The sequence below is a fragment of the Vombatus ursinus genome, unplaced genomic scaffold, assembly GCF_900497805.2.
Source record: "Vombatus ursinus unplaced genomic scaffold, bare-nosed wombat genome assembly UNPS02014785.1, whole genome shotgun sequence".
In the NCBI taxonomy this organism is placed as follows: domain Eukaryota; kingdom Metazoa; phylum Chordata; class Mammalia; order Diprotodontia; family Vombatidae; genus Vombatus; species Vombatus ursinus.
The window spans coordinates 6558264-6572436 of NW_020954563.1; the positions used below are offsets into that span (position 1 = coordinate 6558264).

General features: G+C 40.6%; 1 protein-coding gene across 1 annotated transcript in view; it reads right to left on the reverse strand.

Moving 5' to 3' along the window:
• The window catches only part of PTPRT (protein tyrosine phosphatase, receptor type T), an 885105-nt gene that overhangs the window by 60105 nt on the left and 810827 nt on the right, over nucleotides 1-14173 (reverse strand). The window contains exon 17 of the mRNA XM_027867127.1: nucleotides 1715-1791. Coding sequence (XP_027722928.1) covers nucleotides 1715-1791 — 77 coding nt within the window. The remainder of the gene's footprint in view (nucleotides 1-1714; nucleotides 1792-14173) is intronic.

Consider the following 14173-nt stretch of genomic DNA (forward strand, 5'->3'; position numbering starts at 1 on the left):
TGAACTCAGGTCCTCCTGACTCCAGGCCTTGTGTTCTATCCACTGCACCACCTAGTTGTCCCCAAGACTAATTGTTTTTTAAACACATATCTGATAATGACATTCCTTTGCTAAAAAAAATCTTCAAGGGTCCCTTCTTACTTGTAGGATAACATATAAACTCCTTTTCTGGATATTCAAAGCCTTCCACAACCTATCTCTACTCTGCCTTTCCAGTTCTATTTCAATGTCCCCTTCCCCACAATCTCAAGTCTATCCAGAATAGATTAATCTCTCCACCTCCTCCTCCCTGAAGTTATCTTTGTTATTGTTATTCCTTATACCTAGAATGTTTTCTGGTTTCCTCTTTACCACTGATCTATCTTTCAAAGCCCATCTCCTCCAGAAAGCCCTCTCTAACATCTCCTGGTTATAATGACATTCCCATTCAGATATCACACACCACTTTGTTTATACCTCTCCAGCGCACGTATCATGTACTGTTGTGCATGTAATCTGTAACTCATCTCGGTTTATGTCTTATCTCCTTACTAGACTATGAACTCCAGGAGGACAGGATCATGTCTTAATTAAATTTTGTATCATCCCCAGCACTTAGTCCAGTTCTCTGCACATGGGAGGTATTTAAAAAAGTGTTTTTGGTGTTATACCTATTATAAAATTCAAGATACCATTATTATTAATCATTGTTATTATCAATAACAATATTTATGATTAATCATTAGACTAATAAATGGAATGACTCCCAGGCCTAGCAGAGATAGGGGAAAGAAAGAATGATGAGCTACTCCCAAATTAAGGTAGGTTGACCCAAGCCAGAATTCCCCATGGGGCCTTTCCTCTAATAACCCAAGAAAGGCCTTTGTACTTTGCCACTTCACCTGGGAGAACAGCTAGGTGGTATAGTAGATAGAGGTCTGGGCCTGTAGTCAGGAGGACCTAAGTTCAAATTCAGTCTCAGACACTTACCAGCTTGTGTGACCCTGGGCAAGTGACTTAACCCTGTTTGTGTCAGTTTCCTTATCTGTAAAATGAGCTGGAGAAGGAAATGGCAAACCATTCCAGTCTCTTTGCCAAGAAAATCCCAAAATTCATGAAGAGTTGAACACAACTGAAACAATTGAACAAGAAAACCTTCACCTAGGGGCTGTTAGTGAATCCTAGCTGACTGGCTGAATGTTCTAACCTCAGTTGACCCAAACCAGAAATCCTCACGGAGCCTTCGTTCTTCTACCTGAGCAAAAGCATGTCTACTTTGTCCCATTACCTGTGGAGTCCTGTTCAATACTAGCTGATTCATCTTAATGTCACAAAACCCTCAGTAGGGATTATTATCCCCGTTATTCAGATGAAGAAACTAAGACTTCAAGAAAGGACTCTTTCTCTTCTGTATGTGCAATGCTTAGTCAGAGAATGAGGACACCTTGGGTTACTTAGACTTTGGAGATTTCTAACAAATATAAGAGTATGACTATGGGTCCAGAGTATGAGAGTGAGAACCTATGGTCTCAAACTCAATCACCCTAGGTCTACCGGCAATAGTAGAGTTGGGGGTGAGGTAAGGGAGGTGGAGGACAGAAAGGAATTACATGCTTTGGGCAAGAAGAAGTGTGCTGTTCCTGAGCAATGACCTCATTATGGCCAGAAGTTTAATGGCTCTCACGCTACTCAATATCTTTCTCACCATAGTATCTCCATGATAAAGGACACTTACATCAATATAGTTGGCATTAATGTAGTCTGAGTGAGGGTCTCCATCCAGCATCAGCAGTCTGACTCTTGAGTGGTCATCTGAAAAGAGAGGGAGAAAGGTGAGGGGAGTTTTAGAAGAATGGACCTTCTGGAGTTAGAGTGAGAGAGGAAGGAAAATCACACATTGCATCTAAGGAACTGGGGTGGGGGGGAATCTTTGCTAGATTGTGGCTAGTCTCTTGTGGGCTTGGGCCCAGCTGTTGAAATTCACTAGCCACGACTTCCCAGGCCAGTCAGTTTTGGTGTCTTTATAGAAGGCCCTATGAAAGGTGAGGCCAAAGAAAGTTTGATTGAACTGCTCTCATATGTTAGGCTATACATGGGCTTCATTTTCATAGGATCAGAGATTTAGAACTGGAAGGGACCCTAAATGCCATTCAATCAGTCTTCCCTTTGCCCATTTTACAGATAAGAAAACTGAGGCTCAGAGAAGTTAAGTGACTTTCCCATGATCACACATATGGTAAGTGTCAGGATTTGAATCCAAGTCTTCCTGGTTTCAAGTCTAGTACGATTCTATACTGCCTCTTTCATGTTCATTTTTTCAAAATGAAATTATTTTTTGTAATTTATGTAATTCTTTTATTTTTCCTGAATGGATCTTGGAGAATTTAAAAAAATACATCATGAGTTATTGTTGTTATCAGTACCAAAACAACCAGGTACAAAGTCATAATAAAAATAAGTCTGCCAGTGACCAAAGACTTCATATCAAAAGTGATCATTTCAACAAAAATCTTGGCATAAAAATAATTGCAAGTCCACTTCTTTCAAATAATACTTAATTGGGGAAAAATATCCCATCCAGTAAAAAGAAGTTGGATAATCCCTTAGATTATAATGGACTGTAGTTACAGCCAAAAACCCAAAGGAGAGGTTGGGGAGGGCTGGTTAGTGCCCAAATTCATTCTATATGAAGTTACTCCCTACTGCAACATTAGCTTTATTTTAAAGCAGTGCTTCTCAAAGTGTGGTCCCAATAGTCCTGGTAATCTACAATACTCATCTATGGTAAAATCCTGTATTAATTACTTTTTGTAATACGATAATGAGAAGTAGCATAATATAGAGGCCAGAAAGCTGGTTTTAGAATCAGTAAGATCTGTGTTTGAATTCTGCCTCTGACACATACTGACTATGGCCCTGTACAATTTATTTAGCTCCACAAAATTCTGGGTAGCCCTAGTCTAAGTCTATATAAAGCTGTATTATTTATATCAGGAAGACTTGGATTCAGATTCTAACCTTGACACTTGCTAGCTCTGTGACTTGGGGCAAATCCCTGAACCTCTCTGTGCTTCAAGGAATTCCTTAGGGCTTATCTACTAAATTAAAGATAAGTCATAATCGCTGGTGTGGGTTCAAGGAGTTCCCTATTATGAATAAATCAAACATCTTTTCCATATTTATGTTTTCATACTATGATAATGTTGGGACTCTGTTCTTAGCCTGATTATCTGATTGATTTGAAGAGTAGGTCAAATGCACATCACCACCTTGGTATTTCATGCAAAGTGGGGTGTATTTGTTTCCCCATCCCTCCTAGCAAAAGTTATTCAGTTAGAGCAACTGAGAGTGAATAAGACCAGGGGATGCTACAAGAGGGTTTGCCCCAATGAGATGGTTCTTAGTTAAAAAAATATTCCAAACTCATTTTACTCATAGCACAGTAGTAGTCTTTGCTGGGACATATTGAGGGAGAATAAAGAAATGTGGACATGTGCACATAATTGCCAAGGGTAAGTTACATCCAATTCATGGTGCGCCCTTTTAGAACCACTGCTTTAAGGAACATAGTTAGATATGGCAAACTGAGATTCCCAGAGTTCCTTCAAATCTGTATCATCTGGGGATGGTGCCAGCCAGAGCAATTTGAATAGTTGGGATAGGGACACAGGCCAAGTATGTTAGGAGGTTCAGAAAAAGACCTAAACCCAAGTTCACACACTTCTAACATAGGTTAGATGGGAGGAAACAGATTGGTGGTGAGAAGCCGTGACACCTGGATTATCAGCTATTGGATGAGAATAAGAACCTCAGAATCCCCCTGCCGACCTTATAACACATCAAGTGCAAATTCCTCTAATAGCAGACCCAAAGAGAGATTGGGAGCTTTCATTAAAGGACAGAATCCAATTTGAAATCCCCACTCTAGGATTTTATAAAGGGAAGGATAGCATTATCTTCATAGTTTATTTATTACTTATGGGAGATGCTCATATTGTTTCTGTCCCTTATTTTTCTAACTTTATATAATTAGGTGGATGAAAAATTATGTTTACACACATACACATGGAGAAAGATAGGGAAGTCGACAACATGGAAGAGTTTATACCAGGCAATTTACAAAGAGTGCCAGAATGCTCATTACACGCTATCTACATTCTGCAAGCTTGAAAAGAAACTAATTTGGTGTCCCTCATTTGATATTCAAGACAAGAAGGGAAGTTAGAGAGGATCATGTGCAAGCAAAAAGCTCCCTAACATTTAGGCAATAGGAAAACAGAATGCATAAACTTGAACATTGCATCGAGAGAATTGCACATCATTGTGAGTTGCACGCAGTAGGCACTTAATAAATGCCTGCTGAGTGAATAGATGAATAAGAACTTCTCTTAGTGGAATCATGATGGCAAAGCCCAGGAAAGGTCTGGTTTATTGCCAGCATATCAATGGGTTGGAATTCTGCCATTGCCGTCTATGGGCTCTGTGACCTTGGGCAAGGCATTTCAACTTGAAGACTGACCTCAATTTCCCTTCTATGAAATAGCTGAGTTGGATTGGGTTATATCAAATGTTCACTCCAGTTTATGATCCTACAAAAGCAACTATGCAACTGCAGGGGAAGGGAAGGCCTGAAGGGTTATTAACAAACCACATCTCTTGGGAGAGGAAGAGTTGCAAGTCATACCTGGAAGAGTAAAAGGGGAATGTGTTTGAGAAGATTATCTCAATGTAGGTGGCACGCTTGGGTATAAGTGGCAGAGCTCCTGGTGAACAGGCTCCTTCCTATGACAAATCTATTCTCTAATAACCATGGTAGATTCTACTATGCTTTTAAGGTTTACAAACCTCTTTTCTCACAACAGTCCTGTTGAAGAAGTAGTACACGTGTTAGACTCATTTTACAAACGAATTGGGGAAATTGAGACTCGAGGAGATTAAGCAACTTTCCCAGGGTTTTACAGCTAGGAAGTGTCAGAGCCAGGAATCAAACCCAGGGCTTCTGACTCTTAATTCCACTGCTTTCCACTGTCAACAATTCCAGTAGCCATTGAATCTATATTCTTTGTAAATGAAATTATTTATAAATGTGACTCCCTGAAAGAGAAAATGAGGGGAGTTGGATTCACTGAGGTTCATTCTCCAAGGTCCCTCCCAGTTTCTCTAAGTCTACAGCTGTCACTCCTAGCCCAGAGAAATTCAGATTACTAAGCTCTTTTACAACATAGCCCATAGGAGTTGAAGTTGCCAGAAGAGGAGGAAAAAGTATGAGAAAAAGTAAGCTCTGTCTGTTCCAGGCAGCCACTAGCAAGATTTACATGATCTGAGGAATAAGGATTAGATACAGACACATGGGATGTAGGAGGATATTGCTGGCAGAATCCAGCTAGAACAGGAGGGAGGAGGAATCAGGATGGGAGATGCCCAAGTCCATGAGTTGCATTGAGGAAAACACTTTGAAAACTAAGGGATGGAGAAATGGGAACTATCTTTCACTGTCATCAAACCCATGCCAGAGGTAAGGGCTTAGAATAGATCATCAATTTACAGACAAGCATAGAGTGGCCAGTTTTTTGGAGAGGATGGAACAAGTGCTCAGACTGTACAAGTAAAAAGAACATTGGACTTGGAGTTAGTACCATTAGTCCCAGCTCAGACACTGACTAGCTGTGTGACTGTTCTGAGCCTCAATTTCCTGATGTATAAAATGGTGAATGTCTCATTTGTAAATTGGGTAGAAAGCTGCATATTGGATCCTGTTGATGTTGCCTGTACAGCATTTTTCAGACCTGTCTCCTTGTCTCCACTCATATTGTTACCAACTTGGTTGAGATTTTTGTCACTTTTCACCTCGGCTATAACAATCACTTCTTATTGGTCTTCCTGCCTCTGGTCTCTCTCTTGTGCAGTCAACTTTCACAAAGTTGTCAAAATAATCTTCTTCAGTAGAGGCCTAACCATGCCACTTCATTGCTCAAAAACTTTCACTGACTCCCTATTGTCCAAAGAATAAAATAGAAATTCCTCCTGCTGGCAATTGATTCTGGTTTACCTTTTGATTATTCCCCTTCATACACAATTTCAGACACCGTAGACTACTAACTCATCCTTGAGCTCAACATATTATCTCCCAACTTTATGTATTCATAGAGTATATATGCCATGCTTAGAATTTTCTTATCTCTGCCTGACCAGAAATCCTTTTTCTTCAATAGTTTAAGTCAATCCAATTAAAAAAATTGTCAAGCATCTTTTATGTGATGGGTACTGCAACTAGGTGCTAAAGATACAAATTAAAGCAAAACACAATCCCTTTCCTCAAGGAGCTTACATTCTACTGAGGAAGTACAAAATAAACAGAGATAAGTAATTGTAAAGAATTTTGTTGCTGCTGTTCAGTCATTTTAGTCATATCTGACTCTCTGTAACCCCCATTTGGGGTTTTCTTGGCAAAGATACTGGAGTGGTTTGCCATTTCTTTCTCCAGCACATTTTGCAGATAAAGAAACTGAGACAAACAGGGCGACATAGCAAGGAAGTTTCTGAAGCCAGATTTGAATTTAGGAAGATGAGTCTTCCTGACTCTAGGTCTGAAACTCTATGGACTGTGCCACCTAACTGTCCATTAAAAAAATTTATGAAATAAATCCAAAGACATTTTACTAATTACTGGGGGAACTGAGAAAGGTCTCTTGCAAGAGATGGTAATTGAGCTGAGATCTGAAGGGATCTTGAGGTTCTAAGAGATGGAAGAGAGGAGGGAAAGGATATTCTAGGCACGTAGAACAGTCTATGAAAAGGCATGGGGGTGAAAGTCAGAATGTTGTATATGTAAGTATGTCAGTTTGACTGGAATATGGAATCTATAAGGAGGAATGGGGTGTAATCAACAGGGAAAGATAAAAGAGGAGTTTGTATTTTACGCTAGAGGAAATAAAGACTCATTGGAGCTTTTTGAGCCAGGGAATGATCCAACCTATGCTTTAGCAATATCAACTCGACAGCTCTGTGAAGAGGAAATATAGGTTGGATTCAGGGGAAGCAATTAGAAGGTATTGCTATTCCTTCCTATCCCTAGATCAGTTTGTACTGCTTCCTCCATGGAGTCTTCTATGACTGATTCCCTCAGATAAAATTTATGCTCTTTACCGTCTCACATTTCTCAAGATTATTTTCTGTCTGTATTTCACTTTTGTCCCCATCAATACTGTAAACCTTCTACTGTAGTTATTTGTGTACGAGTTGTCTGCCCTACCCTCTCCCCCAATAGAATGTAAGCTCTTTGAAGTCAGAGAAATGAGTCCGTGGTTATCTTTGTATTCCCAGGGCCTTAAGCAGGAAAGGCACTTAACAAAAGGTTGTGTAGTTGAATTGAGTTGAATTGTAGAACATCAGGTGAAGTCTTTATGTAAGGAATGCCTTTTTTTTAAAATTTTTTTTTCACTTATCAAAAGTTTATTTTCTCTCCCACCCATATTGAAAAGAAAAGAGTACAAAAAACCCCTTGTGACTAATTTGTATAGTCAGGCAAAACAAATTCTCACATTGTTCATCTCTGAAAACCTATGTCTCATTCTGCACCCTGCATCCATCACCTCTCTGTCAAGAGGTGGGCAAAGGAATCATTTCATAACATTTACTGTCCAAAAGTGGAATGGCTTGCCTCAGGAGTAATGAATTCCCTGGTCATTGGGAATTTTCAAACAGAAGTTAGATGAGCATCTGTTTGGCATATGGTAGAAGGGATGTCTATTCCAACACACGGGTGGAATAGGTGACTTCTGAGGACCAGAGCCGATACAATAAGAACATTTGTATTTCCATGGTCGTGTGATGAAAGCGTTTTCTAAACTGTAAATCATTGTGATTTCCTCTTTCCATAAAGCACTTTCATTTCCTACTCAACCACTAACTTTGCTGCAAATAAAAGTTTACATAATAAATCAGCCTCTCCAAACATCCCTAAAGAGGGAAACACATATGAGAAGGGAACTTTGGAGGGAATAGCATTTGGACTAGATATTTGATCAGTTCCTTCTTTCTGTCCATTGGGCAATAAGGGAGATAAAAGATATTATTTCTCAGAAAAAAGAGATTCGGTTCATTACAATGAATTGTGTAGCCGAAAAATCATTTCCTAGAAGTATTAGAAATGTTAATGCTCTCATCATGCAAGAGTGAATTGAAAGAAGGCAGGCAATTCTGTGGAGATTGCTTGGATACCTAGTGGAAGGTAAAGGTCCATATAATACTATCAATGTGATTATAATCATCACCACCACTGTCATCACTATCAATTTTCCTCATCCTTGTCCTCCTCCTCTTCCTTCTCATTGTCATTCTCCTCCTCCTCCTCCTCTTCATGCTCCAAAGGATACCCCAGAGAGTGTGTTATAAGTGTCTCCATATTATAAGTCCTTTCAGATGCTTTTGATATGTAGGCACATTTGAGAATCATTATTGTCATGTCCTATATCTTTATATCCCATAGGAAGGGATTATCAGTCATTGCCATTAACACTGGTTTCTTTTAGAATGGCTTCTCCCCAAGGGGATGGGCCAGGGTTCACTAGAGACTCAAGACCTTGTCTCACTTTGTTTTTCCTTAAGATCCTGGGTACCATGACCCAATTGTCTCCTACCAGGAAATCTACCTTTGGAGATAAAGTCTTCTGGAGAATGACCCATCATCTACCCTTAGTCCACAACTTAAAATACAATGTGACCCCAGAATCATGGATTGGACTTGACATAAATAGTGGGCATTCCTCCAGGGGCAATGGCTTTAGAGATTGACTTTGGCTACTTCCTGAATCCTGTAGTGTTCAGAACCTGTGCAGGCCCCTCTCCTCCTCTCTTTCTATACCCCCTGGCTTGGTAACCGCATCCCCTCCCCTAGGTTCAAATATCATCTCCTCACAGATGACTCTAAGACCTATATATGTCTCTAGTCTTTCTCTTGAGCTCTAGTCCTATATCATTAGCTGTTCCTTGGATATTTCCAATTGGAAATACCATATGGGTATGACATACAATAGGCATTTCAAACTCAGCATATCCAAAATAGAACTCATTCTCTATTTTTTCAAATCTACCCCAATTTCAAACTTACTTCCCAATTTCTGTCGAAGGCAGCATCATCCTCTTGGTCAGCGAGGGTCACAACCGAGGCAGGTATCAATCTTTGTTCTTCCTGTTGTCTCACCCTTCATATCTAATCAATCAACAAATCTTATCTACTCTGCCTCCACCAAAACTTTTGCATCTCTTTTTCCTCTTCACTCTGATGGCCACTACCATAATGTAGGCTCTCACTACTTCTCACTTGGACTATTGCAATAGAATATTGTCAAAAGCGGTCTTCTTGTTTCCAGACTTATTCCTCTCTAACCCATTTTCCACAAAACTTCCAAAATCATATCCCTAAAGCACAAGTCTGACCATGTCACTTTTCTGATCAAGAATGTCCAGAAGCTCTTTACTGTACGATTTAAAACAAAATGTTCTGTCTAGCCTTCAAAACCCTCCATTATCTGATTCCAGCATAACTAACCACGCAGATTACACATGACTTGCCCTCATACACTACATACCAATTAAACTGGTTGACCTAATTCCTAGAATTCACTTCTTCACTGCCACATTTTATAATCCCTAGCTTCTTTCAAGCCTCAGCTTCCTTTTCCCCCAGAGGCTTCTCCTCACCCTTCCAATCGGTAGTACCTTCCCTCGATATTTTTTGTGTATACTTTGTAGCTACCTATCAGTGTACATATTGCACAACCAAATAGAATATTAGCTCCTTGAGGGCAGGGACTGTTTTATTATTGTATGTCCAACACATTACATAGTGTCTAGTACACAGCAAGTACTTAATCAATGCTTGTTGAATAAACAAATCAATGATGGAAATGTTTTAAGCATGAGTTTTCCTTGGCGGCGAGGAGGGGAGAGACACACACACACATACATACACACACACTCACACACACACACACACAGAGACAGAAACAGAGAGACAGAGACAGCAGAGACACAGATGCACACAGAGAAAGAGACAGAGAATTTTTTAGTTTATCTTTTCACCATGAAGCACTGACTAGAGCAGCATTTTTGTAAACCTTGCAAATGCTTTGCCTGATTTTCCAGCTCACAAAAACTGAGCTCCCACTCCTTTGACTAAGAAGCTACTCCTTAAGTTTACCCCAGACAGAACAGGGACAATTCATCTTCTCTTAGGGCCAATGAAGTCTTATCCACTCCTTGGCTGTGGGAGTTAAGAGTCTCCTGGTAGCAGATTCTCTAAATCACCACTAAAAGCTGCCCTGGAGCTTCAGAAGCCACTGGATGGAGGGATGTTTGTGAGAAGACACTCTCCAGAGATAGTGTAGGGCACATGTTATCTAGCAGAGCCTAGGGCCAGATCTTGTCACATCAGATTTTTATTGGCTCACACAACTATGAATTTCTTACTTCTTAAATCATATAAGCATAAACACTTTCTCCCTTTTACTTCTGTTCCTTCTCTCCATGTTCTGCTCTTCTTATCCTAGCTCCCTTTTCTCCCCTCAGTTCTCTGACCCCACTGCGGAGACCCACCATATTGAGTCTATGGGAAGTGGAGTCATCTACGGTAGAGAATTTGAATATTTTACTGGTCTGCAGTACATTTGGGTTTCAGGAACACTTCTCTAACCAATCCAGATTGTCTTTCCAAAGAGCTCTCATAATAGAGTGGCCCTCTCCCTAGAAATCTCCTCTCTCCCAGATAATATGCAAACAACATTTACTTCTTGGCATTGAATACCATGAAAAGAGACCCATGAGAGTCACATGAACTCACAAAAGGAAAGGCGATGATGGAACATGAACCTGATGCCATCATGAATGTGGAAGCCACCCTGAATCTTTGGCTTTGGCCCAAAGTCATCTATGAAATCCATCCCTCCTGCACTGTCTTCTGGATCTTCTAGTACCATTTGGCCAGTCACCAGGGCCAGAAAACCTCTTACATAAACTACTTTCAATTCTTTCCTGGAGGCAGCAATTAAAGCCCTTATAACACAGACTGTTGAGTTGTATGCTTCCCACACCAGCACACTTGCTACTTAAGTTGGCAGTTCCTACGCCATCATGGGGTGTGTGGTTCCTTTTGTCTCCCTCGCATTCTGTTTCTCTGATCACACTGACAGGAATTACTACTCTACCCTCAATACAAGGGTGCTCTGGGCTCTGGAGGGGAGCACAGGAAGGAGGCAGGGCAAAACTCTCTCCTCTCAAAGGCTGGGGAGTGGGGAGTCCTCGTCCAAAAGGAGAAATGATAAATTCCCTCTGTCCTGAGGTTTTCAGACACACCAATTACTTTATCACCTACATGACTCCCGTCATGATTTCTACACTTTTCTTTTTCTTGAATTTCCTGTTTGTTGAGAGTATCTGCCCCAGGCTGTGTTATAAACACCAAGGCAAGGAATTCACTGGTGACTCTTTTTATTCTCTTTTTTTGAAAGTTGCTTTCCTTTCCTTCTTCTAGAAGGCCCATCATTTCCTTTTCTAAGAGCTAAATATAGATCCAAAAGAAATTAGTTATTTAGCTAAAGTTTTTCTATCTTTGCATTTCTCAAAGAAAAAAAAGTTGCTTTTTCTCCTGTTTTTTTCTTTCCACTTACTCTTTTCTTCCTTCCTTAATCTTTTCTGTCCTCACCTGGACCTGTGTTGTGTCCCTGGCTTCTTATTCTCACTCGCTTTCTCTGTTGCCTGGGGATTTTAATCACATTGGTTCTTTCTGACTCCTAATGTATTTGTATTTATCACACCCAGGCAGGCTTCAGCTTTGGGGCAGAAAAATACAAGGTTGTGAACACTTTCCATTGCTCTGTTCAACACTCACCTCCCCCTTTATCCTGTTTAATTTCCATTCCAATACTTTTCTATAGCTTTTCTTTGTCTCTTGCATTAATTTTTTTTCTAAACTAGAGGCTACTCTCTCTTCTTCCCTGTCTTGATGCAGAATATAAAAGGTAGTGCCAAATCTTGCTGGGCCAACCCCTAGTTTCTCTCCAAATCAGTGACTTTTTGTTTTTTCCTGAACTCCAAGGGTTTTGCTTATAAAGGTGAAGAAGGGGAGAGTAGAGAGTGTGTGGGATGGTAATGGTGAGGCCATACACTCTCTTTTCTGAGAGGCTAGAATAGAGGGCCTGTCTGAAATAAAAAGAATGGTGAAAGGTGATTCACAGCATGGGAAAACCCTATTTTAAAAAACAGCCATAGTTAGGAAATATGGAACCTGGGACAAATGCAGTTGAGCAGTGATAAAGGTGGGGTTGGAAGGAGAAACAGTAGATGTCTAAGGCATGATCATTCCCAGCTATTCTTGAGGTAAATTAAGGAGGTTGGTCATGGCAAAGTTCAGTGTGGAGAAGATGGTGAATGAGGTATTGAAATTTTGGGGGAGGAAGAAGGAATACCAGCAGGTTCATAGATAACGGCAATAAATATATGACCAGGATGAAGCGAATTTTAAATGAGTAAAGGTGGTTACTGGATGATGGAGGCAGAGGGTAGGTATAACAGTAGAAGCAGGAAATGAGGCTTATGGTATGTGAGAGAAGGAGCAACCAGGATTGGAAAACGTACTGAGAGATATGAGGACTTCAGGAAAAACTAAAGTTTCGATGAGCACCAGGACATGGAAGAAATGTGACAGCAAGGGACCTAAGATGAAGGGAAATTCATTAAAATAGAGATGAGCTTTAGAGGGCACAGTGGAAAGAGAAAAGAAGAGGATAGGGACTGGGAAAGGCTTAGGGATGAACTGGATAGGGATTGAGAAAGTGAGGAGATATAAGAAGGAAATGGCTTTCAAAGGTAGAGGAAAGAAAGATAAATCCCAGGAAAGACAGTAGTTGTGCATGAAATACCAGCAGGAGAGGGGCTAGTCTACCTTTTCCTTCTCATCCTCCTCCCTCTCCCCAGATACCCTGATCCTTTGCTCTATCCTGGAGCTGCTTTTACTCCCAACCCCTGTGGGGCTACAGGCAGGCAGAGGTTCAGAATATGTTGTGATGGTCATCTCTGGACTGCAGTAGAGATGAAGTGATACCTTTTTCCCAGAGGAAGAAACAGCACCCACACTGGTACCTAAAACAAAGCACCTGAGTTATGATTGTGCTCAAGAAACACCTCTCCCATGCTCCATATTTTAGCTATTAGGAGCTTTTAAGAGTTAGCATTTTCCTCTCTGAAAATACAAATGTCCCCCTCATTCATATCTCAGCATGGATTATTTCGATTAGATGATAAGATCAATAAAGAAATGGGACAGCAGCACTGGAATGGGTAATATGACTGAGGAAGGGAGAAACAAGAATTTTTTGGCATATGATGCAAGTTTTGATAGAGTGGGGAACTCTGGACATAGAGAAGGCAGCATGAGGACAATAAACCATATCAAGAAACCCCTTCAGATGTTCAATGAGAAGAAGTCTCAGACATATGTCATATCAAAGACATAACCTTAGGTTAGGCTCCACCTGACCTAAATGCTAAACGACTCACCCCTAGCCAATGAGGGTAAGCATATCTGCAATACATGTGATGCCTGGGGGAGGGGAAAAATGGACCCACACCAGATTCCTTTGGTTACATTTTTATAGGCTAAAGTTCTGGGGGAAATAGAGATTGGCATACTCCTATCAGGAAAGTATCCCAGGTATCCTAGCAGTATAGGCATGCCCTTTCCTAACCTCACAAAGGTTTAGAAACTCAAACTTGTGTTTGTGTCAGCTTCCAAAGACAAATAAAACTGAAAAGGGTCCATGTTAGCAGCAATCTATAACTACTTGTGACATGGTCCATTCCCTCCACTACATGCCATATCTTCATGAGCTTAATAGTGGTGCAATGCAGCTTAGCTGCAAGTGATTTAACTCTGTCTCTTTCAAAGTACCCACTCAACACAGAAACTTTGCTTAGTCCCTTCCCAGAGTGCTCAAAAGAAGCCAGCCATGAGAGGAATCAGAAAAGACAGGAAAGTGACACAGCCTTCCTCCCTCCTGCTCCTACCCCCCATACACTTAGCAATTTTGTGTATGGTGCCATTGACAACCAGTGTCTGAACTAAGAGATAAGGACTACCTTAGAACTCTGCAAACCTCAGTTTCCTTCTTTTCTTTTCAATCTCCCCAGTCCTGTCTCA